The sequence below is a fragment of the Cololabis saira genome, chromosome 2, assembly GCF_033807715.1.
Source record: "Cololabis saira isolate AMF1-May2022 chromosome 2, fColSai1.1, whole genome shotgun sequence".
Taxonomy (NCBI): domain Eukaryota; kingdom Metazoa; phylum Chordata; class Actinopteri; order Beloniformes; family Belonidae; genus Cololabis; species Cololabis saira.
In genome coordinates, this window is record NC_084588.1 from 53,611,519 (window position 1) to 53,638,568 (window position 27,050).

A 27,050-nucleotide genomic window follows, 5' to 3' on the forward strand; every position below is an offset into this window, starting at 1 on the left:
TTTATTGCAGTTGGAACTTGTAATTCACTGAAACAGATACAGCGAAAACAAAGAAACAGCCACAGAACGAGAGGAGACTGCGTGTCATCTCACCCGTTTCCATAGAAACCAGATCCACAGGAAAACAGCACAAAAGTCACTATCATCACTGAGTTATTACTTGCAGTCACATAGTTTAGATTTATGGCTTCTTTTCCACCCACATATCACCTCGTGATGATACTCGACAGAAAAAAACAATAAAACATCTCATCATTTTTTTCTCGGCCTTATGTTATTGATATATTATGAATAAAGTCACTCGACAAAAACCACTGCAGCGGAAACGCGGTGCCTCGGTTTGCACCCGCTAACGGCAAATAAAATTCCTTTTAATCTGGATTTAGGTCGGAAACGTCAGTTTCTTTTGATTATGACTTCATAATTCACTGAGAAGGACTGAGAAGGAGGATAAGAATAAGAAAAATAACAGATTTTGGCTGTCGAATCATGCCAGGCCTCAAAATTAGGACGGATGTGATGGAACTGTGACGACCGTGGGGATTCCCTCTGGTGTTGGTTTGTTTTCTGACTGTTTTCTGGGGATTCCCTCTGGTGTTGGTTTGTTTTCTGACTGTTTTCTGGAGTTCCTGTAGGTGAAGGGTCGGTGTTTGTCAAGTTATGCGTTTTTTCTGCCCAAACTTGAAAAACTGCTTGATCGATTGTAGAACTGGGAGGAAAGAACCAGTTTTGAATGTGGATGTGATTGGGTTTTCTAGTTTAGTAAGTCCAATGCAATTTAAGTTGACTTAATTTGTTTATGCTAATTTAAGCATATATGAATTATTGAAAGTAGTTAAACATGATGTTACTTTATGTTTTAGTTCATTTTGATCATTTGAGAAATGATTAAGTTAAGAAATTAACTTTGAGAAGTTAATTTATATGTTTGAGTAACAGTTCCTGCAGCCGGGTAAGTGTGTGAAGGGGAATACTCAAAAGATAAAGTAACTGGGAGCTGGAGTGTCCCCAGCCCGGGCTAGCGGCCGGCGTAAATACAGGTGAGCCACATAAACCACCGACCCTTCACCTGCAGACGCTCCAGGAAACAGTCAGTACACAAACCAACACCAGAGGGAATCCCCAGGGTCGCCACAAAACGCTCACATCCTCCTCAGCACACACTCACGACAAAGACGGACTGTTTATAAATGCAGCACGACATCAACAGCGTTTTTACTGCCGTCCCTGGTGCTCGGTCAGAAAACACCGCGCTGGGAACCGCGACGGCCCACACCGACTGTGTTGCTCTGGAACACTACGGCTTTTTTATGTTATTATTATCAGTTTAACAAAGACACCATTTGACAAATCACACTGGCTGAACAACACGATATCCACGATATCCACCAGCACGAAGCAACGACTGAGACGTCGGGGTTGACGAGGACGGGGTCGGGGGGTCAGGGGGACGGGGCGGGGGGGTCGTGATGGTTGACCACACTAGCGACCCAGAGAGCCTTAGCGACCGGCTGCAGGGCCGCGCAGACGGACGGGAGACGCCCGGGCCGTCTGCGCGGCCATCCGTTTTTTGTTTTGAAATGACAAAAATTATCCAGATCCAGGTCCAGGTTTCTTCCTCCTAAAGGGGAGTTTTTCTTGCCACTGTTTGGCTTAAGGTTTTTCTCCCACTAGGGGAGTTTTTACCTGCCATTGTTTATGTAATAATTGCTCTGGGATCATGTTCTGGGTCTTTGGAAAGCGTCTAGAGACATAAAATTGAATTGAATTGAATTTAAAAATGGAAATAGAGAAATAATCCCAAATAATCCGTTCCCCATCGTTTGTTTTGATAATAAAAAACGGAAAACAGAAAACGGATCGTTATCCGTTATCCGATTTCATGTTTGAAAATCGAAATTGGGAATTAAAACAGCGAGTGGAAAACTCTTTTCTCTATTTCCTATTGGTTTCCAACGGGGGGGGCAGTATGTTAGAGTTCAGTACATGTTATTGATTATTGATCTGCAGTGTTGGGACTAACGCGCCACAGTTACGCCGTTAGTTTTGCGGTAACTAATACTCATATACTCTAATACTCTAATAACGCATTACTTTTTAAATTCAGTAACTCAATTACCGCTACCAAACGGTGCGTTACTCCGTTATTTCTGGCTACAGTGAAGCTTTTTTCCCCGCACGCGGAGACCAGAGGAAACGTAGTGTGGATGTGTGTGTGTGTGTGTGTGTATGTGTGTGTGTGTGTGTGTGTGTGTGTGTGTGTGTGTGTGCTTTCAAAAACATGACGGTCATGGCCAGACCGCGGTGAAGTTAGTTTTACGTTGGATATTCGTTGGATATTTGACAGAAATGCTGCCCCCTAACTGAGTTACTTTTTTAATGAAGTAACTTGTAACGGTAACTAGTTACTATTTTTCAGTAACTAACACAACACTGTTGATTGGACGCTGCAGCTGAACGGACTGTCACAACATCACTGCAGTTTCATGACGGAGTGAAGACAGATTACAGATTAAACTCATGTTTCACTCCCAGGTTTCAGATTTGATTTATTTTCTGTTTCAACATTAAAAAAATCTAAAACTGTTCATTTTCAATCTGATCAACAAAAGAACCAGAAACAACTTTCTTAATTTATTACTGCGCATGTGCAATCCCCCCATTGGTCCAATCCTTGTTTTCAGTTTCCTTGGAAACCAATAGGAAATAGAGAAAAGAGTTTTCCACTCGCTGTTTTAATTCCCAATTTCTATTTTCAAACACATCAATGAAATCGGATAATGGATAACGATCTGTTTTCCGTTTTTTATTATCAAAACAAAAGATGGGAAACTGATTATTTTGGATTATTTCTCTATTTTTATTTTGTCATTTGAAAACAAAACACGGATGTACAGAAGCCCGCTACATGTCTCTGACCACTGTGTCATCTCTTCTGCGTTGGTGACGAAGGCTTTGGCGTACGACTCCTACGGCATTCCCTCTCCTCATCCAAGCAGCTTCTTTTAAATAATCTTACTCTCCAAATGCAGCATATTTACAGACGCACTCACGATATAAATGCTATGTTAAATCTGGGAGCACAATCACTACACACACGTACACGTACGCACTTGTAACCTACGTATTGCTGCGAGTCATTTGTGGCTTTTTGATTGAACCAAAACTGAGGAATCTCCTGCAGAAACACGAACGAGGAGACTCATCCCCCGGAAAAGAGTCTTGGAGCTCAAAAGAAGACAACTTTGACATCCAAGGCACACTTAAGTACAGAAAAAAGGCTATAAAACCAAAATGTCTCAATAATGATATGTCTAGGAAAAGATTAAGACGACAGCAGCAACGTTTATACGATATTTCAAAGATCAGCAATATTGTTGCTCTAACACAAAACTGCTTTTGCCATCACGTTTTTCACGGGAGGATGAGATGAGCTATTTTACTTTATTTTAGGAACCTAAATTAGGCATAAAACACTCGTACATGCTGATCTCAGCCATTCCCCTGGGTGGAATCAGGATCTGCAAGTTTACAGAGAAAAGACGAAGTAGCACACGCGACTGTGATCTCTGTGGCAGAATCGTTTTGCGTCATCGCCGGTCACGTCGGTTAGAGCGAACGAGGGAGACATGGGAAAATCAGGGAGTAAAGGATTTCACACACTAGACAAACTTTACTCAGAGGACGAGTTGCTCAAAAGGCAGAAATAATCTCATGTTTCCACATCTCAGTGGGAGGAATGGCAATTTTTTAAGAGTGCATTTGTTTAAATTTTGTGAAAAATGTGTCTGACATTCAGGACTTGTATGATTTAGAAGGACTGCGTCCAGTGGAAGCTATAGGAAATCATAGGCATCGGTGTAACATCGCACCACTAGAAAAACCGTAGTTCTGCATCTGACATCCCAGTAAAGCGTTGAGAAAATGTCTACACCCCGAGCAGCTCTGCCTCTGGCAAATATTTGCACAAGTAAAACTCTGATCCCCCCGGGACTCGGCGCCGGCCGCATCACATGAGGCTGCAGTTTTCCGTCTGCTTCTTCAGGTCCTCCAGCGTGGCCTGGGCCTTGTCCTTCAGCTGGTCCATGTCCACGTTCTGGATGTTGGACAGCTGGCCCAGCACCGACTGCTTGTGCGACTCCTCCTGGTTGTCCTCGGCGATCATCTTGGCCAGCTCCGTGGGCAGGACCACGTCGTCCCCCGCCTGCTGGATCTGGGTCTCGTCTAGTTCGTTCTGGGTGGAGACACGTTTGAACAAGCAGACACACGAAGACACACGAAAGATCAGCGTTTCCAGATAGAAAATAGAGAAATTGCACTGCAAAAACTCAACATCTTAACAAGAATATTTGTCTTATTTCAACCTGATCTCACAAAAATCCGTGAAATGCCCACGACCTCTCATCACTATTTTCTGTGGTATATACACGGAAAATGGTATAATTCCGTGTGAGCACCACGGATATTGTACCATGCAAAGTCGATGGGATCCGTGGTCGTGATATATACACGGATTATGACATTATTATTATTTATATATTATTCTTTGTTATAGTGGCTAAATTATGAGTTTTTGTCGCGCAAGGTGGTTTGTTACTGTCAGTTTGTAAAAGCATGTTTTTAACGCTGTTTTAGCAGTGTTTTATTGAGGTTTTAATGGGAGCACCACGGATATTGTACTATGCAAAGTCAATGGGATCCGTCACCCGATTTGACTGCTGTCATACCATTGAATGAAGGACAAAACGATAACAATCATCCCATAGATATGGGCCAGTAGGGCCCTACTCTACCTACTAGTAGGCGCAGGAGGCTGTTATCGCCCCTTTCTATGGCTAACCCCATGTTATTAATGCTCAGTAGGCACAGAAGTTTTGTTATGAAGCTCATACCTCACCTCCTTTTTTTAAGTATTTAGCTAGAATTTTAAAACCTGAACAATAGAATTCAACGTAAAATGCCGGATCTTATCCATTATAAACAATACTTTTTGGAACATAGTGTAACGACCACAGATAAGATAAGGCCTTGCCCGCCTGGGCAACACATCAGCATTTGGCCGACTGGTTAGTGCAGTTGACTGTGGTCTGGGAGACTGGTTAGTGCAGTTGACTGTGGTCTTGGAGACTGGTTAGTGCAGTTGACTGTGGTCTGGGAGACTGTGGTTCGAGACACGCTCTGGGCATGACTTGTTCGCCACAGTATTTTCCTCATTGTGTTATGGTTTTCTTTTAATATCTTTAACATTTCTAAACACAAAAACACGAAAGTGTCCTCGATAATTCAATAATACAATAGGTTCATGTTAAGGACATCCATTTTAATTAGTTCTCCTTCGATTATGACATGTTATTAATGCTCAGTAGGCACAGGAGGTTTGTTATGTATTGTTATAGGTTTGCCTATGAGGCCTATTTCGTGTCTTTTTTTGCACAGTTCACTAACACTTTGAGCTAGGAGGCTGTAATTCTAGACTCTGTATCAGGAGGGGACTCTCATCCACTGTGCCAAGTTTGACCTTCGGAAGTGCCAAAGGTCACCGTGTGTGGTGCCTTTTTCGGGCCTTTTTTGTGTGTTTTTTGAATAATTCACTAACGCTTTGAGCTGGGAGGCTGATTTTTGACTATGTTGCAATGCAGAAGGCCCTTTGCTAGGATCTTTTGGTCCCGTGGCTGTACGACTTCCACAAAGCTAGTTGGCGTTGCAGAGGGTTCACAGAGTTGAAACTTGGCAAGCCCAATAGAAAGCCCATCACTGGTTTCTGCTCATCTACAAATCTATCCTCGGCATTACTCCTCCCTACCTCTCCTCTCTTCTGCACCTCTCACAACCTGCCCGCACTCTAAGGTCCAGCGCCTTCATCAATCTCTCCATCCCCAAAGTCCGCACCACCTTTGGGCGCAATACCTTCCGGTTCGCTGCAGCCTCTGATTGGAACACCTTACAAAAAACCCTTAAACTTTCTGTTCTCACTTCCATCTCCACCTTCAAAACTACATCTTTTATTAAGTACAACCGACTCCTGCACTTGCCTTTAGTCCTCCTTCATGCATACTGACTGTTTTACTTGATTCATTGTTTTATCTTTTGTATTGTGTTTTAATGTATTTTTGTGTATTTATATAACTTTGTTTTTGTTCATCTTAGCTCCCTCCCCTTACCCCCCTAGGCTGCACTTGTAAATAAGAAATTTGTTCTTAAATTGCTTGCCTGGTTAAATAAAGGTTAAATAAAAAAAAAATAGAGGCCCCATATGGAGGCCACAGGTCAAGTTTTACTTGGTTTGGTCAAATGTTGTGGCAACGGCTCCCGTTCGAATGTTGGAAAAGGTGAAGTTTCAAAGCCCCGCCCATCGAAAAGTACAGGTCCGATCTGCACCAAACTAACGTCTGTCTGTTCAGGGGATGCCCCCAAACAACATATAAATTCTGACTTCTATGACTTCTGCAACAGTGTTTCCTCCAAAACGTCCTGGCTGGTTAGGAGGGTGTAGAAACGTATCGGTCTCAGAGCCTCCTGACTAATGGAATGGGCCTATTTTGTGTCTTTTTTTGCATAGTTAACTAACGCTTTTAGCTAGGAGTCTGAATTTTATATGTTGTTTGGGGGCATCCCCTGAACAGACAGACGGTAGTTTGGTGCAGATCGGACCTGTACTTTTCGATGGGCGGGGCTTTGAAACTTCACCTTTTCCAACATTCTAACGTACGCCACAACATTTGACCAAACCAAGTAAAACTCGACCTGTGGCCTCCATATGGGGCCTAGATTGGGCTTGCCAAGTCTCAACTCTGTGAACCCTCTGCAACGCCAACTAGCTCTGTGGAAGTCATACAGCCACGGGATCAAAAGATCCTAGCAAAGGGCCTTCTGCATTGCAACATAGTCAAAAACCAGCTCAAAGCGTTAGTGAATTATTCAAAAAACACAGAAAAAAGGCCCGAAAAAGGCACCACACACGGTGACCTTTGGCACTTCCGAAGGTCGCACGGGTCTGGACCTCGGCACAGTGGATGAGAGTCACCTCCTGATACAGAGTCTAGAATTTCAGCCTCTTAGCTCAAAGCGTTAGTGAACTATGCAAAAAAAGACACTAAATAGGCTTTGCAGGCCCGAAAAGCAACACACGCGGTGACCTATGACATTTCCGAAGGTCACACAGATCTGAAACTCGGCACAGTGGATGAGAGTCACCTCCTGATACAGAGTCTAGAATTGCAGCCTCCTAGCTCAAAGCGTTAGTGAACTGTTCAAAAATAGACACGAAATAGGCCTCATAACAATACATAACAAACCTCCTGTGCCTACTGAGCATTAATAACATGTCATAATCGAAGGAGAACTAATTAAAACGGATGTCCTTAACATGAACCTATTGTATTATTGAATTATCAAGGACACTTTTGTGTTTTTGTGTTTAAAAATGTTAAAGATATTAAAAGAAAACCATAACACAATGAGGAAAATACTGTGGAGAACAAGTCGTGCCCAGAGCGTGTCTCGAACCACAGTCTCCCAAACCACAGTCAACTGCACTAACCAGTCGGCCAAATGCTGATGTGTTGCCCAGGTGGGCAAGGCCTTATCTTATCTGTGGTCGTTACACTATGTTCCAAAAAGTATTGTTTTTAATGGACAAGATCCGGCATTTTACGTTGAATTCTATTGTTCAGGTTTTAAAATTCTAGCTAAATACATAAAAAAGGGAGGTGAGGTGTGAGCTTCATAACAAAACTTCTGTGCCTACTGAGCATTAATAACATGGGGTTGTAGGGTAGGGCCCTACTGGCCCATATGTATGGGATGATTGTTATCATTTTGTCCTTCATTCAATGGTTTGACAGCAGTCAAATCGGGTGACGGATCCCATTGACTTCGCATAGTACTAATATCCGAGGTGCTCTCATTAAAACCTCAATAAAACACTGCTAAAACGTTAAAAACATGCTTTTACAAACTGACAGTAACAAACAGTACCTTGCGCGACAAAAACTCATAATTTAGCCACTATAATAAAGAATAATATATAAATAATAATAATGTCATAATCCGTGTATATATCACGACAACGGATCCCATTGACTTTGCATGGTACAATATCCGTGGGGCTCACACGGAATTATACCATTTTCCGTGTATATACCACGGAAAATAGTGGTGAGAGGTCTTTTGTGAGATCAGGTTGTCTTATTTCTAGTTAAAATGTCTAATTTTTAGCCAAAAAATCTCATTACACTTAAAACAAGACTCATCACTATAAAAAAACAAACAATTTTCACCTGTTTCAAGTAGATTTTCACTTAAAATAAGTAGAAAAATCTGCCAGTGGAACAAGATTTTTTTGCTTGAAATGAGAAGATAAATCTTGTCCCACTGGCAGATTTTTCTACTTATTTCAAGTGAAAATTTACTTGAAAAAGGTGAAAATTGTCAAATAACAAGTTATTTTTCTGGTGATGACTCTTGTTTTAAGTGTAATGAGATTTTTTGACTAAAAATTCGACATTTTAACAAAAATAAGACAAATATTCCTGGTAAGATTTTGTGTTTTTGCAGTGTGTTTGATTTTTGGAGGCCAGTTTTGAGCCAAAAAGGACTTGGTTTATTACTGATATTATTTTACCTTCGGCAGTCTATACTTATCCCGGAAATGGCTTCTAACTGTGGCCCTTTCAGCTTTCTTCTGGGCAACGTCAGCTTCTCGTTCTTGTCTGCAAGAAAAAGGACAAAACATGGTTTTATAGAAAGAATATTTACAAAGCGGTACTTGGTATTTTGGTCATTTGCTAATCAAAACACATCCAAATGTGAGGGAAACCCATGTCCCAGGAGGACCGACTAAGGCCAAGCAGAGGCAGCGATGCTGAGATGTTTGGAGCTCCAAAAATACAGCTACGTGTCTGTCCAGCAGTCTGAGGGTTTCACTGCCATGTGCATTATTGGGGGAAGCTACTAAACCCTGAGCCCCTACCGCACCTTCAGAGCTGCCGAGCAAACCTGCATTTATAATCCAGCACTGTGGTCGGTGTGAGAAGATGAAAAGAGCAGAAAAACCGTCTCTGCAGATGCAAAAGCAAAAGAAAAAAAAAATGCATTTGTCTTGAAACAAATTTAAAAAAAAGTTTTTGCACCCCAGTTCAAATTGATTTTAACATTAAATGAAATTAATTTGTTGATTCTGACTTCCATCAGGCAGAAAGTTAAAAATTACACATTTTTGTAAGGAGGCTGTCACTACTATATGTTTACTTTAACAAAGAGTTAACAAACAGAAGGCATTTCTCTTCTCTTTCAGGAGATTTTTATATTCTCTTTCCAAACAACATTTGATAATGTGAGATTCATAGACTTTCACCGCTTTTCTGAGGTCTAACTACCAACCTTTAGTGATCTTTGGGGTGGTGGACTGTGAAGGCCATGGCAAAGCCTCCTTTTTGAGTGACTACATGGTTCCATATTTGTAAGAACTGATGTCATTAAAGCCTCGTTAATCCAAAAATGGGCAAAAGGGTGGAGACCTGGAAGATGTTTGGAACAAGCCCACCTGAATTCAGTTACTGCAAGATGGCTGTTTCACCTTGGCTGTTAAAGGGGACTGTAGCACGGCGAGTGCTACGGGGCCCGACCGACAGGACAGAGAGGACACGGGGTTTCACTGCAGAACTCCTTTATTTGATCCTTCACCCACAACACACGTGCTTTCGGCTTCACTCAGCAGAACAGGGAGACCTCTTGCTGCTGTGCAGCCACGCCTTATGAAGGCAGGCAGGGTGGAGAGGTTGATTGGGAACACCTGTGCCCTAATCAACCTGAGTGGCTTCTCCTCCACCCTGCCACAGGGACCTATTCTGAAAAACAGGTTTTCTCTTGCTTTAACATATATAAAGTGGTCTCCCCTCAGCCTGCCAACTCAGAGAAGGAGGAAACAACCAGATTCTGCAGTGTCTGTACAGCCGCCCGGATGATCGTCCAGTGTGATGTGGATCTACGAGACAATAAGATTCTGCTCCCCAAAGTTACGGAATGACAGGAGTGATTTACATTGCTCGTCCTCCGATGCGTGAAACCACTAACAACTAACTCCACCGGCCGGAGCTTCCGCCATTTTTCCGTAGCGGTGTATCGCGTCATTCAGGCAGCCAATCAGCACAGAGCCTCATTATCATAGCCCCGCCCACTCAGAATCCTGCATAGATAATGAGGTTAGAGAATGGGAAGATAAAGACATGGATCAGAGGCTGAATTTCTAATTTATTTAGCAAAAACAATCAATTTTAAGACATTCAAGGCCTGTTTAAAATAGGTATTAGATGCCATAATAGGTCTCCTTTAAGCTCATGCTAACCTATGACACTCTGATCAAATCTGTCCAAACAGCCTCATTTCAAATGTCGGTGCTGAAACACCATCTGAAGGAAGAGCTGCCTGAACCGGAGTAACTCAGTCTGCGGCATGCCGGCCTGAGATGGTCGCAGTCGCACCCCGAGGTCCAACAGGCCTGCCAGCGGATGGACCTGAGCACCAGAGGTCCTAACTGACCTCTGCTGCCTCTCTTTTAATAATGGCTTGGTTTTATATAGCGCCCTTCAAGGCACCCAGAGCGCTTTACAGAGACCATTGACAGAAGCCCCTCCGACCACCACCTACATTCATACACATTCACACGGGGCAAGCTGGGTAAGGTGTCTTGCCCAAGGACACTACGACAGCAACTGGGATGGAGCGGGGTTCGAACCGCCAACCTTCCAATCATTGGATGACCCACTCTACCACCTGAGCTACTGCCGCCCCTTTTCAAAGATTGTTGGCCAGTGGTCCAGCAATGGCCACTTGGTCCAAGGACCATTGAGCTTGGGGGAGACGGTCCAGCCGGCGTCCTCTGGTTAGTCCTGGTTAGTCCTGGTTAGCAGCCCCTCGGCCCGGAGAAACAAGCTGCTTCACCAAGTTTTGTCCCTCGTTGGCCAATCCCAAACTGGTTTTCTTAGTGTATCTAACAGGAAAACGAGACATTTCTGCTGCAAAGTTGGATTTCTAACGCGGGGATCAGTGGAGACAGAATCCCGGCCATGGAACTGCAGTTTTCCTCACCACCAGGTTCAGACGAGCGAGCTGGATGGAGCTACTCACATCCTTCATAAACCTATAATTCACAAACTTACGAGCAGGATGCAAGAGACCAGATTAGAGGGTTTCGTTTTCCTCTCTCGCTAAAAGTAGGTTTCCCTGGTTCACCAGAATCACATCAGTCACAAAATATATGAGTTTATTAATCAGAGGCAGCTACTTAAATGAGTCTATGTCCACTGGTTGTGGTGATAAGGTTCTTGGGGTCAGACGTTTCACAAGTCATACCTATAACCTTTTTTATTTTTTATTTAACCTTTATTTAACCAGGTAGTAGCCCATTGAGATCAAGGATCTTTCACAAGGGTGACCTGGCCAGGAAGGAGCAGCACGTCAAAACAAATAAAATCACAAGGTTAAAAGACTGAATACAAATAACAGAGGAACAAAGTAGCAATAAAATGATAAAACCACATCATATAAAGTGCAGATATTGAGGAGACAGAACTACCATCAGGTACAGAGACACTGAAGCTTTCACGCTCTCGGTCCTTCAAGATCCAACCAAAGTCATCAAAGATATCAGGTCTGTCAGTTTAAAGTCTTTCTGAAAGGAGTTCCAAGCAAAAGGGGCAGCGAATTTAAAAGCTCTTTTTCCAGCTCAGTGCAAACACGCGGAACAATGAAGTGCAAAGCATCATGGGAGCGCAGGCCGTGGTGGCTTTGGCTTCTACTGAGATATGAACATAGGTGAGCAGGAACCAATTCCAGAAGGGTTTTATAAATAATGCTCAAACAATGCAACCAATGCAAACGCCTGCGTACGTATAAAGATGGACAAGTGGATTTGGCCTACAAGGTACAGTGGTGTAAGATGCAGAGGTGTCAAGTAACGAAGTACAAATACTTCGTTACCTTACTTAAGTAGACATTTTGGTTATCTATACTTCACTGGAGTAATTATTTTTCAGACGACTTTTTACTTTTACTCCTTACATTTTCACGCAATTATCTGTACTTTTTACTCCTTACATTTTAAAAACAGCCTCGTTACTCTATTTCATTTGGGCCTTTAATAAAAACTATCCAGTTAAATTGCTCCATCCGGATAGAGTGAATTTGGTTGTGGTTGTTTCAGATGTTCTTGTCCAGTTTTGTTCTTACATCCGTTCCCTCAGATTCCTGCAACTAAACTTGGATGTACATTCCAATAAAGGTTAGGATAAATGATAACATGAACATGAAGTTTGACTTTTTGCACCATTACAATACTTATAGGCAACTAGTCATCATATCTGCTGCTCTCTGAAACACATGTTAATGCTCAATAGTACACATATATGCTTCTTTAATATATTTATATTAACACATGTTAATGCTCAATAGTACACATTTATGCTTCTTTAATATATTTATATTAACACATGTTAATGCTCAATAGTACACATATATGCTTCTTTAATATATTTATATTAACACATGTTAATGCTCAATAGTACACATATATGCTTCTTTAATATATTTATATTAACATGTTAATGCTCAATAGTACACATATATGCTTCTTTAATATATTTATATTAACACATGTTAATGCTCAATAGTACACATATATGCTTCTTTCATATATTTATATTAACACATGTTAATGCTCAATAGTACACATATATGCTTCTTTAATATATTTACATTATACTAAGATACATTCATTTTCAATGGCTTTTGTCCTTAATAGCTTTTTTCCCCCTTACATTACTTTTACTTTTATACTTTAAGTAGTTTTGAAACCAGTACTTTTATACTTTTACTTGAGTAAAAAACTTGAGTTGATACTTCAACTTCTACAGGAGTATTTTTAAACTCTAGTATCTATACTTCTACCTGAGTAATGAATGTTAATACTGAAGACACCTCTGGTAAGATGTTTACAGCCAGGGACAAATCTCAAGGCACAATGATACACAGCGTCAAGTGACCGCAGACACTGGGCAGATCATTCATGTACAACACATCACCATAATCCATCAGATCATTCATGTACAACACATCACCATAATCCAGCAGATCATTCATGTACAACACATCACCATAATCCAGCAGATCATTCATAAACACATCACCATAATCCAGCAGATCATTCATGTACAACACATCACCATAATCCAGCAGATCATTCATGTACAACACATCACCATAATCCAGCAGATCATTCATATACAACACATCACCATAATCCAGCAGATCATTCATGTACAACACATCACCATAATCCAGCAGATCATTCATAAACACATCACCATAATCCAGCAGATCATTCATGTACAACACATCACCATAATCCAGCAGATCATTCATGTACAACACATCACCATAATCCAGCAGATCATTCATATACAACACATCACCATAATCCAGCAGATCATTCATGTACAATACATCACCATAATCCAGCAGATCATTCATAAACACATCACCATAATCCAGCAGATCATTCATGTACAACACATCACCATAATCCAGCAGATCATTCATGTACAACACATCACCATAATCCAGCAGATCATTCATGTATAACACATCACCATAATCCAGCAGATCATTCATGTACAACACATCACCATAATCCAGCAGATCATTCATAAACACATCACCATAATCCAGCAGATCATTCATGTACATCACATCACCATAATCCAGCAAATCATTCATAAACACATCACCATAATCCAGATCATTCATGTACAACACATCACCATAATCCAGCAGATCATTAACACATCACCATAATCCAGCAGATCATTCATAAACACATCACCATAATCCAGCAGATCATTCATGTACACATCACCATAATCCAGCAGATCATTCATCAACACATCACCATAATCCAGCAGATCATTCATCAACACATCACCATAATCCAGATCATTCATGTACAACACATCACCATAATCCAGCAGATCATTCATGTACAACACATCACCATAATCCAGCAGATCATTCATGTACACATCACCATAATCCAGCAGATCATTCATGTACAACACATCACCATAATCCAGCAGATCATTCATCAACACATCACCATAATCCAGCAGATCATTCATCAACACATCACCATAATCCAGCAGATCATTCATCAACACATCACCATAATCCAGCAGATCATTCATCAACACATCACCATAATCCAGATCATTCATGTACAACACATCACCATAATCCAGCAGATCATTCATAAACACATCACCATAATCCAGCAGATCATTCATATACAACACATCACCATAATCCAGCAGATCATTCATGTACAACACATCACCATAATCCAGCAGATCATTCATCAACACATCACCGTAATCCAGCAGATCATTCATGTACAACACATCACCATAATCCAGCAGATCATTCATGTACAACACATCACCATAATCCAGCAGATCATTCATATACAACACATCACCATAATCCAGCAGATCATTCATGTATAACACATCACCATAATCCAGATCATTCATGTACAATACATCACCATAATCCAGATCATTCATGTACAACACATCACCATAATCCAGCAAATCATTCATCAACACATCACCATAATCCAGCAGATCATTCATGTACAACAAATCACCATAATCCAGCAAATCATTCATAAACACATCACCATAATCCAGTAGATCATTCATGTACAATACATCACCATAATCCAGATCATTCATCAACACATCACCATAATCCAGCGGATCATTCATCAACACATCACCATAATCCAGCAACACATCACCATAATCCAGCAGATCATTCATATACACATCACCATAATCCAGCAGATCATTCATACACAACACATCACCATAATCCAGCAGATCATTCATGTACAACACATCACCATAATCCAGCAGATCATTCATGTACAACACATCACCATAATCCAGCAGATCATTCATGTATAACACATCACCATAATCCAGCAGATCATTCATACACAACACATCACCATAATCCAGCAGATCATTCATGTACAACACATCACCATAATCCAGCAGATCATTCATGTACATCACATCACCATAATCCAGCAGATCATTCATGTACAACACATCACCATAATCCAGCAGATCATTCATGTACAACACATCACCATAATCCAGCAGATCATTCATGTACATCACATCACCATAATCCAGCAAATCATTCATCAACACATCACCATAATCCAGATCATTCATGTACAACACATCACCATAATCCAGATCATTCATGTACAACACATCACCATAATCCAGCAGATCATTCATGTATAACACATCACCATAATCCAGATCATTCATGTACAACACATCACCATAATCCAGCAGATCATTCATGTATAACACATCACCATAATCCAGATCATTCATGTACAATACATCACCATAATCCAGCAGATCATTCATGTACATCACATCACCATAATCCAGCAAATCATTCATCAACACATCACCATAATCCAGCAGATCATTCATGTACACATCACCATAATCCAGCAGATCATTCATGTACACATCACCATAATCCAGCAGATCATTCATGTACAACACATCACCATAATCCAGCAGATCATTCATAAACACATCACCATAATCCAGCAGATCATTCATATACAACACATCACCATAATCCATCAGATCATTCATGTACAACACATCACCATAATCCAGCAGATCATTCATCAACACATCACCATAATCCAGCAGATCATTCATGTACAACACATCACCATAATCCAGCAGATCATTCATATACAACACATCACCATAATCCAGCAGATCATTCATGTACAACACATCACCGTAATCCAGCAGATCATTCATATACAACACATCACCATAATCCAGCAGATCATTCATCAACACATCACCATAATCCAGCAGATCATTCATCAACACATCACCGTAATCCATCAGATCATTCATGTACAACACATCACCATAATCCAGCAGATCATTCATATACAACACATCACCATAATCCAGCAGATCATTCATGTACAACACATCACCATAATCCATCAGATCATTCATGTATAACACATCACCATAATCCAGATCATTCATGTACAATACATCACCATAATCCAGATCATTCATGTACAACACATCACCATAATCCAGCAAATCATTCATCAACACATCACCATAATCCAGCAGATCATTCATGTACAACACATCACCATAATCCAGCAAATCATTCATAAACACATCACCATAATCCAGTAGATCATTCATGTACAATACATCACCATAATCCAGATCATTCATCAACACATCACCATAATCCAGCAGATCATTCATCAACACATCACCATAATCCAGCAACACATCACCATAATCCATCAGATCATTCATATACACATCACCATAATCCAGCAGATCATTCATACACAACACATCACCATAATCCAGCAGATCATTCATGTACAACACATCACCATAATCCAGCAGATCATTCATGTACAACACATCACCATAATCCAGCAGATCATTCATGTACATCACATCACCATAATCCAGCAGATCATTCATGTACATCACATCACCATAATCCAGCAGATCATTCATGTACAACACATCACCATAATCCAGCAGATCATTCATGTACAACACATCACCATAATCCAGATCATTCATGTACAACACATCACCATAATCCAGCAAATCATTCATCAACACATCACCATAATCCAGCAGATCATTCATGTACAACACATCACCATAATCCAGCAAATCATTCATAAACACATCACCATAATCCAGTAGATCATTCATGTACAATACATCACCATAATCCAGATCATTCATGTACAACACATCACCATTATCCAGCAAATCATTCATCAACACATCACCATAATCCAGATCATTCATGTACAACACATCACCATAATCCATCAGATCATTCATATACACATCACCATAATCCAGCAGATCATTCATGTACAACACATCACCATAATCCATCAGATCATTCATCAACACATCACCATAATCCAGCAGATCATTCATGTACATCACATCACCATAATCCAGCAAATCATTCATCAACACATCACCATAATCCAGATCATTCATGTACAACACATCACCATAATCCAGATCATTCATGTACAACACATCACCATAATCCAGATCATTCATGTACAATACATCACCATAATCCAGATCATTCATGTACAACACATCACCATAATCCAGCAAATCATTCATCAACACATCACCATAATCCAGCAGATCATTCATGTACAACACATCACCATAATCCAGCAAATCATTCATAAACACATCACCATAATCCAGCAGATCATTCATGTACAATACATCACCATAATCCAGATCATTCATGTACAACACATCACCATTATCCAGCAAATCATTCATCAACACATCACCATAATCCAGATCATTCATGTACAACACATCACCATAATCCATCAGATCATTCATATACACATCACCATAATCCAGCAGATCATTCATGTACAACACATCACCATAATCCATCAGATCATTCATCAACACATCACCATAATCCAGCAGATCATTCATATACACATCACCATAATCCAGCAGATCATTCATACACAACACATCACCATAATCCAGCAGATCATTCATGTACAACACATCACCATAATCCAGCAGATCATTCATGTATAACACATCACCATAATCCAGATCATTCATGTACAACACATCACCATAATCCAGATCATTCATGTAAAACACATCACCATAATCCAGCAGATCATTCATCAACACATCACCATAATCCAGCAGATTATTCATCAACACATCACCATAATCCAGCAGATCATTCATGTATAACACATCACCATAATCCAGCAGATCATTCATATACAACACATCACCGTAATCCAGATCATTCATGTACAACACATCACCGTAATCCAGCAGATCATTCATCAACACATCACCATAATCCAGCAGATCATTCATCAACACATCACCATAATCCAGCAGATCATTCATGTACAACACATCCCCATAATCCAGCAGATCATTCATGTACAACACATCACCATAATCCAGTAGATCATTCATGTACACATCACCATAATCCATCAGATCATTCATGTTCAACACATCACCATAATCCAGCAGATCATTCATGTACACATCACCATGATCCAGCAGATAATTCATGTACAACACATCACCATAATCCAGATCATTCATGTACAACACATCACTATAATCCAGATCATTCATGTACAACACATCACCATAATCCAGCAGATCATTCATACACATCACCGTAATCCAGATCATTCATGTACAACACATCACCATAATCCAGCAGATCATTCATACACATCACCGTAATCCAGCAGATCATTCATCAACACATCACCATAATCCAGCAGATCATTCATGTACAACACATCACCATAATCCAGCAGATCATTCATAAACACATCACCATAATCCAGATCATTCATGTACAACACATCACCATAATCCAGATCATTCATGTACAACACATCCCCATAATCCAGCAGATCATTCATGTACAACACATCACCATAATCCAGTAGATCATTCATGTACACATCACCATAATCCATCAGATCATTCATGTTCAACACATCACCATAATCCAGCAGATCATTCATGTACACATCACCATAATCCATTAGATCATTCATGTACACATCACCATAATCCAGCAGATCATTCATCAACACATCACCATAATCCAGATCATTCATGTACAACACATGACCATAATCCAGATCATTCATGTACAACACATCACCATAATCCAGCAGATCATTAATACACATCACCGTAATCCAGCAGATCATTCATCAACACATCACCATAATCCAGCAGATCATTCATATACAACACATCACCATAATCCAGATCATTCATGTACACATCACCATGATCCAGCAGATAATTCATCAACACATCACTAGGGCTGCAACTAACGACTATTTTAATAGTCGACTAGTCACCGACTATTGAAACGATTAGTCGACTAATCGGATAATTAGTAATTTTTTCTTAAATTTAGTATGTCGCTTTAATTATGTGGCAAATGATAATAAACACGAGAAAGATGGGTACTTCAATGAAAAATACAGGACTGTCTCAGAAAATTAGAATATTGTGATAAAGTCCTTTATTTTCTGTAATGCAAAAATGTCATACATTCTGGATTCATTACAAATCAACTGAAATATTGCAAGCCTTTTATTATTTTAATATTGCTGATCATGGCTTACACCTTAAGAAAACTCAAATATCCTATCTGAAAAAAATTGAATATTCTGGGAATCTTAAGCTGTAAGCCATAATCAGCAATATTAAAATAATAAAAGGCTTGCAATATTTCAGTTGATTTGTAATGAATCCAGAATGTATGACATTTTTGTTGTTTTAATTGCATTACAGAAAATAAAGAACTTTGTCACAATATTCTAATTTTCTGAGACAGTCCTGTAGATATTTTATTCAACTTTGCCCCTGTTCATACCAAAAATTAATAAAATGTCCTATTTAAAACCAAGGACAGGCAGTGATCAGTCAGACATAAATCCATGAATAAATAAACCTCTGTCCATTATTTTTCATTTTTTAAGAACAGGCAAATGTGTTATATAAAAAATAAAATAAAACGTCTCATATTTTTTCTCTATCAAGTGGGTGAAATCGGTTCTGGATGGCAGGACCTGCTCTGGGTTGAACTGGTGTATCATTTGTTGAATCCCGTCACCCAGACCCGACGTGCTTCTCTTCAAACGCTTGTGCATTACCAACGTGCTTTCTCTTCAAATGCTTGTGCATTACCAACGTGCTTTCTCTTCAAACGCTTGTGCATTACCAACGTGCTCCCGTGATAAGCAAGGTCGGCTTTGCAAACCTTGCAAGTCTTCTTTTTATTTACCGTATCGAGGCTAAAAGGCTCCAAAACTTTAGAAGTTTTGTTACATGCAGCTGCTACAGGACGGGACGCCGTCATTTCTGTTTACCCGCTACCGCTCGGCAGAGACGCTATCGTGCATGCGCGACTCTCGGCAGAGATTGTATTGAAGTGAGACGCCTCACTCCGTTGGAAAAACACATCTGGCGACAATTGTCGACAATGGAATTCATTGTCGACAATTTTGATTATCGATTTTTGTCGACAACGTCGACGAATCATTGCAGCTCTAATCACCATAATCCATCAGATCATTCATGTACAACACATCACCATAATCCATCAGATCATTCATGTACAACACATCACCATAATCCAGCAGATCATTCATAAACACATCACCATAATCCAGCAGATCATTCATGTACAACACATCACCATAATCCAGCAGATCATTCATCAACACATCACCATAATCCAGCAGATCATTCATAAACACATCACCATAATCCAGCAGATCATTCATGTACAACACATCACCACAATCCAGCAGATCATGCATGTACAATGACTATACCATTGTTACCCGTAAAATTCAGAATCCAATTTAAAATTGTATTACTTGCGTATAAACCCCAAAACGGCTTAGCTCCGCATTATTTACAAGACCTGATAGGGCCTTATGTTCCTGGCAGAGCTCTCCGTTCTCAGAGTGCCGGTTTACTCGTAGTTCCTAGAGTATCTAAATGTAGATTTGGAGGGCGGGCGTTCTGCTATCAGGCACCATTACTATGGAACCAACTTCCAATCTGGGTTAAGGAGGTTGACACCACCTCCACCTTTAAAACTAAACTTAAAACCTTTCTGTTTAGTAAAGCCTATAGTTAGTGTTTAGTAAACCTCTAGCTGGTGTTGGTAAATCTCTAGGTAGTGTAAACTCTAGTGTGTTAGAGTCGCTCCTGTAGTTTCTTGTGCTGGCCTCCCTTTTCTTATCTTTTTTCTCTTTTGTACATGGTGCAGCATCCTCTGCCGGTGGCGAAGAGCATCTCTGAATGCACAACACCGGATCCTGCAGCGTGGGAGTGAGAGGGGCAGGGTAACGGCCCGGTCAGGCGGGGGAGTGAGAGGGGCAGGGTAACGGCCCGGTCTGGCGGGGGAGAAGGTTTGTCCCTCAAGACTCCTCTCCCTGGCCCTGCCCCTTCTCAACCTTTCCCCGACCCTGCACCCCAAACTGGGACTTGCTGATTGGGCCGGAGCTTCGGGAGCTGCGTGCTGGCCTGCGGTCCCCACCCCTGGTCATCCCGTTGCTGCTTCCACCTGCCTGCTGTGCTGTTGCCGTCCCTGACCCCCAGTCTGGCCCTCGGCAGGAGGGTCCCCCCTTATGATCCTGGTCCTGGTCCAGGTTTCTTCCTCCTAAAGGGGAGTTTTTCTTGCCACTGTTTGGCTTAAGGTTTTTCTCCCACTAGGGGAGTTTTTACCTGCCATTGTTTATGTAATAATTGCTCGGGGGTTTATGTTCATGTTCTGGATCTCTGGAAAGCGTCTAGAATTCTGAATTGAATTGAATGTACAACACATCACCATAATCCAGCAGAGGCAGGAATGTTGATGTTACCAGAAACTTCCTAGCCCTGAGGGAAAAGCAGCTTTGTTTCCAAAGAAGAATCCTAACTTCACCCTGAGCTTGGAGACCAGTTTTGCAATGTGGGAGTTGAAGGATAATTGGCGATGGAGAAGAAAGCCCAAGTACTTATAATTTATAATCTGGTCTCTTGCATCCTGCTCGTAAGTTTGTGAATTATAGGTTTATGAAGGATGTGAGGAGCTCCGTCCAGCTCGCTCGTCTGAGTCAAACCTGGTGGTGAGGAAAACTGCAGTTCCTTTTTTAATTTATGTATTTTTTTTTTTCATCATTACATTACAACTTTTGGCTATTTTTTTGTTTATGCCCAAAAAAGGAATATTTCTTTGGACAGGAGAATAACTGGTGCATGTTTTTGCCTTTAAATATGTTTAAAAGTATGAAAACATTAAAGTGTTAGGTTATAATTGCATAAATTGTCTATATTTCATTACTTTATATACTGTCTTGGGGTTACATTTGCAAAAAATGCTAAAAACCAAATGCTCAAAAATTAAAAACCAAAATAGACCGAAAATGGAACAAATAAAAACAGAATGTGGGAAAAAATAAAACCGATTTCATCGTCTCTGTTTCCTCCCTGGATCTGTTTGGTAATTCTGACCCACGATGTTTCTGTTTCAGTTCTATCAGCATTCTGGGAGCTGATTGGTCCTTACAGCATCATTAGCTGCAATACTTGCTGTTGAATCTCAATATAAAACTAGTATTAATATGTTGCAGAACTACAGTCATATCATTCATGCAACAGCTGAAAAAACAGTTTTAATAACACTAACCCAAATCAATATCGGAATCAAATCGAATCAAATCTTGATAATCGATTCTGAATCTTAAGAATCGGAATCAAATCGATTCTTGACATTTGAATGGATCCCCAGCCCTACATGTGATCCACCATAGGTATAGATGTATTTCTGCTTTACTCAGTGCCTTGGAGGAAGCGCGTGGTGGGAGATGCAGTCTATGATTCAAAGTCACTTTCATAAACACTATGTGGGGCCTCCAGCAGAGGGCAGGCAGTCGGTATCTGTCAGTGTCGCCACTTCAGTCCTGCAAACAACGTCAACAGCATCAACACAAATGACCCGAAAATAGCTGCAGTCGGTGACAGTCTCATACAAACAGCAGAATGACACGGTTATTAGCAAAAGATGTCAGGGACGGCAGTGTATGCCATTAATACGATGATGGAAAAGGTTCTGTTTGCAACATGATTTTAACTGAATTAAATCTGCAAAGAAAGGAAGTTAAGATTTTACTCTTTGGATCAAATCAGCAGAATCGTATACAGGACTGTCTCAGAAAATTAGAATATTGTGATAAAGTCCTTTATTTTCTGTAATGCAAAAATGTCATACATGCTGGATTCATTACAAATCAACTGAAATATTGCAAGCCTTTTATTATTTAAGAAATGTATTATTAAATATATTATTATTATTTAAGAAAACTCAAAAATCTCAAAAAAATAGAATATTCTGGGAATCTTAATCTTAAACTGTAAGCCATGATCAGCAATATTAAAATAATAAAAGGCTTGCAATATTTCAGTTGATTTGTAATGAATCCAGAATGTATGACATTTTTGTTTTTCTAATTGCATTACAGAAAATAAAGAACTTTAACACAATATTCTAGTTTTCTGAGACAGTCCTGTAAATGCAGAGTGACTGTTTAGAACCAGCTCTGTCCAAAAAGAAGTGGTTGCATCTACTGTGTCAGAGGAAGGTCGTGTAAGGGGGAGATGCAGCTTTCATGACCTGGAGTTCAGTTTGGATTAACATGAGCGAGCCAAACACCAAAGGGCCGTGCAGCCCTCACTCGCAGCCAATCAGCAGCTTTCTGTTTCCCCTTGTGAAGGGCATCAGATGACCAGGGTTGTCATTGTGGCCCCAGTGCTGAGGGGGATGAAATGCTTCCATGTAACGTGACAGCGTGAGCACCAACCCCCCTCCCCTCCAGCCTTGTCCTGGTGTAATCCCAGCAGAGCGGACTCCGGTTATCCAGCACCTTCTGACCAGTAACTGCTTCACGCTGAAGCTCAGTATGACGGAGGAGTGTGGAGCATCTTTACCAAGGCCCCTGCAGAGCTCCCTGGATGAGCCGAGTCCAGAATCAGGACACGATACCGCCCACTAGGGATGGGCGATACTTTACCGTTCATGATAAACCGTCAAAAAAATTCCCCACGGTAAGAATTTTTGTGTGTAGGTTTTTGTGTAAAACTGATTTATGGATGGATGGATGGATGGATGGAAGGAAGGAAGGAAGGAAGGAAGGAAGGAAGGAAGGAAGGAAGGAAGGAAGGAAGGAAGGAAGGAAGGAAGGAAGGAAGGAAATGAGCCTGAAAGAAAGAAAGAAAGAAAGAAATGAGCAAGAAAGAAAGAAAGAAAGAAAGAAAGAAAGAAAGAAATGAGCAAGAAAGAAAGAAAGAAAGAAAGAAAGAAAGAAATGAGCCAGAAAGAAAGAAAGAAATTAGCCAGAAAGAAAGAAAGAAAGAAAGAAAGAAAGAAAGAAAGAAAGAAAAAGAAAGAAAGAAATGAGCAAGAAAGAAAGAAAGAAAGAAAGAAAGAAAGAAAGAAAAAAAGAAAGAAAGAAATGAGCAAGAAAGAAAGAAAGAAAGAAAGAAAGAAAGAAAGAAAGAAAGAAAGAAAGAAAGAAAGAAAGAAAGAAAGAAAGAAAGAAATGAGCCTGAAAGAAAGAAAGAAAGAAAGAAAGAAAGAAAGAAAGAAAGAAAGAAAGAAAGAAAGAAAGAAAGAAAGAAAGAAATGAGCAAGAAAGAAAGAAAGAAAGAAAGAAAGAAAGAAAGAAATGAGCAAGAAAGAAAGAAAGAAAGAAAGAAAGAAAGAAATGAGCCAGAAAGAAAGAAAGAAATTAGCCAGAAAGAAAGAAAGAAAGAAAGAAAGAAAGAAAGAAAGAAAGAAAAAGAAAGAAAGAAAGAAATGAGCAAGAAAGAAAGAAAGAAAGAAAGAAAGAAAGAAAGAAAAAAAGAAAGAAAGAAATGAGCAAGAAAGAAAGAAAGAAAGAAAGAAAGAAAGAAAGAAAGAAAGAAAGAAAGAAAGAAAGAAAGAAAGAAATGAGCAAGAAAGAAAGAAAGAAAGAAAGAAAGAAAGAAAGAAAGAAAGAAATGAGCCTGAAAGAAAGAAAGAAAGAAAGAAAGAAAGAAAGAAAGAAAGAAAGAAAGAAAGAAAGAAAGAAAGAAGAATAAATTCCCGTTGATGAGGTTTTTGTGTAACAAACATGGCGGATCTGAGAGTGAGATAGATTTATAGTTACAAAGGTGGAGTTGAATTGGTATTTTTTTATCGCCATTTTTATCGTTATCGGGATAAATGCCAGAAATTATCGTGATACATTTTTTAGTCCTTACCGCCCATCCCTAACGCCCACTCATCCTTAAAATGTCTGCAGAAGCTACTAGACCATTTGGATACTTGTTCATCAGAGGTGTCATGATGACGGGAGAGAGCCGGCCTCACAAAAACTGGACCTCCCCACAAGTGCAGACCTCACAAAGTAGCTACTGGTTTCTCTTCTTTTTTTTTAAATCTCATATTATGCATCTATGGTAAGCAATTCTTTAGCCAGGAGTGACTGTCTGATCCAGGGATGTGCAGTCCTGCTCTGAGGGAAGGATCACACTAATCACTAGTGAGATACTGACCGTTGGGGGGGACAATGTAAGTCAGAACGACCTTGTTGTGCACACGAGAATAAAAAGACTCCATGAATGTACAAACTCTGGAAATAAATATTCAAATAATGTGCTTTTATGTGGGATACAGATGAAACATTATGATTCAAAACAATAAGATATAATTCAGGGCAATTACATCTATGAGTAACAAATTGGATATTTGATGAAAATTGCATCTAAATCAGCATCAGATGTGGATGTTTGCTCACAGATATCCATCCATCCGTTACCTAAACCCCCTTTACTCCTATTCAGGGTCACGGGGATCTGTTGGAGTCTCTCCCAGCGCCCCTGGGGTTAAAGGCAGTGGCGCACTGGACAGGTCGCTCACTTATTATACTGTCATAAGCAAAGCAGCAGGAACACGAATCGTCATTTTAAAAAGAATTAATGAAACAATGCGCTCAGGAAGCCAGAATGTAAAATGGCTTCAGATATTGGGCTGTCAGAGAGCAGAGCTCCCTGGGCGAGAGGAGCAGATGTGTGGCTCCTATTATTGCAATGGTGCGTAAAAAAGCGCACGGCGCACTGGGAGCGCTCCGCCGGTCACACACAACACCGCGCCGCTAAAGCATGCCGGGGCTCAGCCGCTTTTCATCACACACACCCTCGCCTTTTCAATTCGATGTAGCACGGTAACAAACTTTAATCATCGTCTTACTTTTCCTCCTCTAACTGTTGCTGATATTGTTCAAATTCCTCTTGGGTCATGCCTTGCGCGGCGGCTTCTGATTTCTCCCCCTCGGGTTTCTCCTCCGACAGTCCACCTGTGATGTTCTTCAGCTGTCCTCCCACCATGTGTTTGATCATGAAAGCCATGCTGGAGATCCGGAGGAGTCCTGGGTCAGGTCCTTGGTCTGGTCTGGTCCGGTCTGGTCCGGTCTGGTCTGGAGATGGATGATGCGCTCGGCGCGCTCTTGGACGCAGCAGTGATGGAGATGGCAGAAAAGCGCAGCGTTCAAACCAGACCTGTCGGGATTTCACGCGTAGAGGGAGTTCCTCTCCAAGGCTGGGACCCTGGTGGTCGGAGATGGTTCCGGGGGTGTGTCGGGACCTGGTGGATCAGCAGCTCCGGCCCTGGACAGCTCCGCGCGGGGAAGGACTGAGCCGCCGCTGAACTCTACCAATCCCGTCCCTGCGTCCGCAGCCTCCACTCCTCCCTCCGCCCAATCCCAGCAGCTCCGCCGGGCTGGGAGTCGCTCCCCCGGGGCTGGAGACCCCGTGATTCGCCGGTGATGATGATGAGTCTCCTGGAACCAGCAGGACTAACGCACACGTGACGCGCCGCGGTTTCTGTCCCGGAGGGTTTTATTTGCTGCTTCTGTCTTTCTCAGGGGAGTAAGGAAGAGTATTAGTAAGGAAGAGTATTAGGGCCAGGCAGGATAACAATAAAAATAATATTTTAGAGGAGGAAGATTTTTCTTTTCATTATGCACTTCGAGAAAAAAGTCGAAATATAGAGAAAAAAGTTGAAATGTCGAGAATAATGGTGAAGTACTATTTCGACTTTATCCACGAAATTTCGACTTTATTCACGACATTTCAACTTTATTCTTGAAATTGTATTTCAACATTAATCTCGAAATTTCGACTTTATTCTCGAAATTTCGACTTTATTCACGAAATTTCGACTTTATTCGTGAAATTGTATTTCAATATTAATCTCGAAATTTCGAATTTATTCACGAAATTTCGACTTTATTCTCGAAATTT

At 40.6% G+C, this 27,050-nt stretch overlaps 1 protein-coding gene across 1 annotated transcript; it reads right to left on the reverse strand.

Annotated features, from left to right (window-relative positions):
* On the reverse strand, positions 1 to 26,499 carry cplx3b (complexin 3b). The gene is made up of 3 exons (XM_061706923.1): positions 25,999 to 26,499; positions 8,624 to 8,711; positions 1 to 4,234 (listed from the first exon to the last, which is right to left on the reverse strand). Exons 1-3 carry the CDS (start codon positions 26,154 to 26,156, stop codon positions 4,010 to 4,012), a joined length of 471 nt encoding a protein of 156 aa, XP_061562907.1. The 5' UTR covers positions 26,157 to 26,499; the 3' UTR covers positions 1 to 4,009.
* Positions 26,500 to 27,050: the final 551 nt, after the last annotated feature.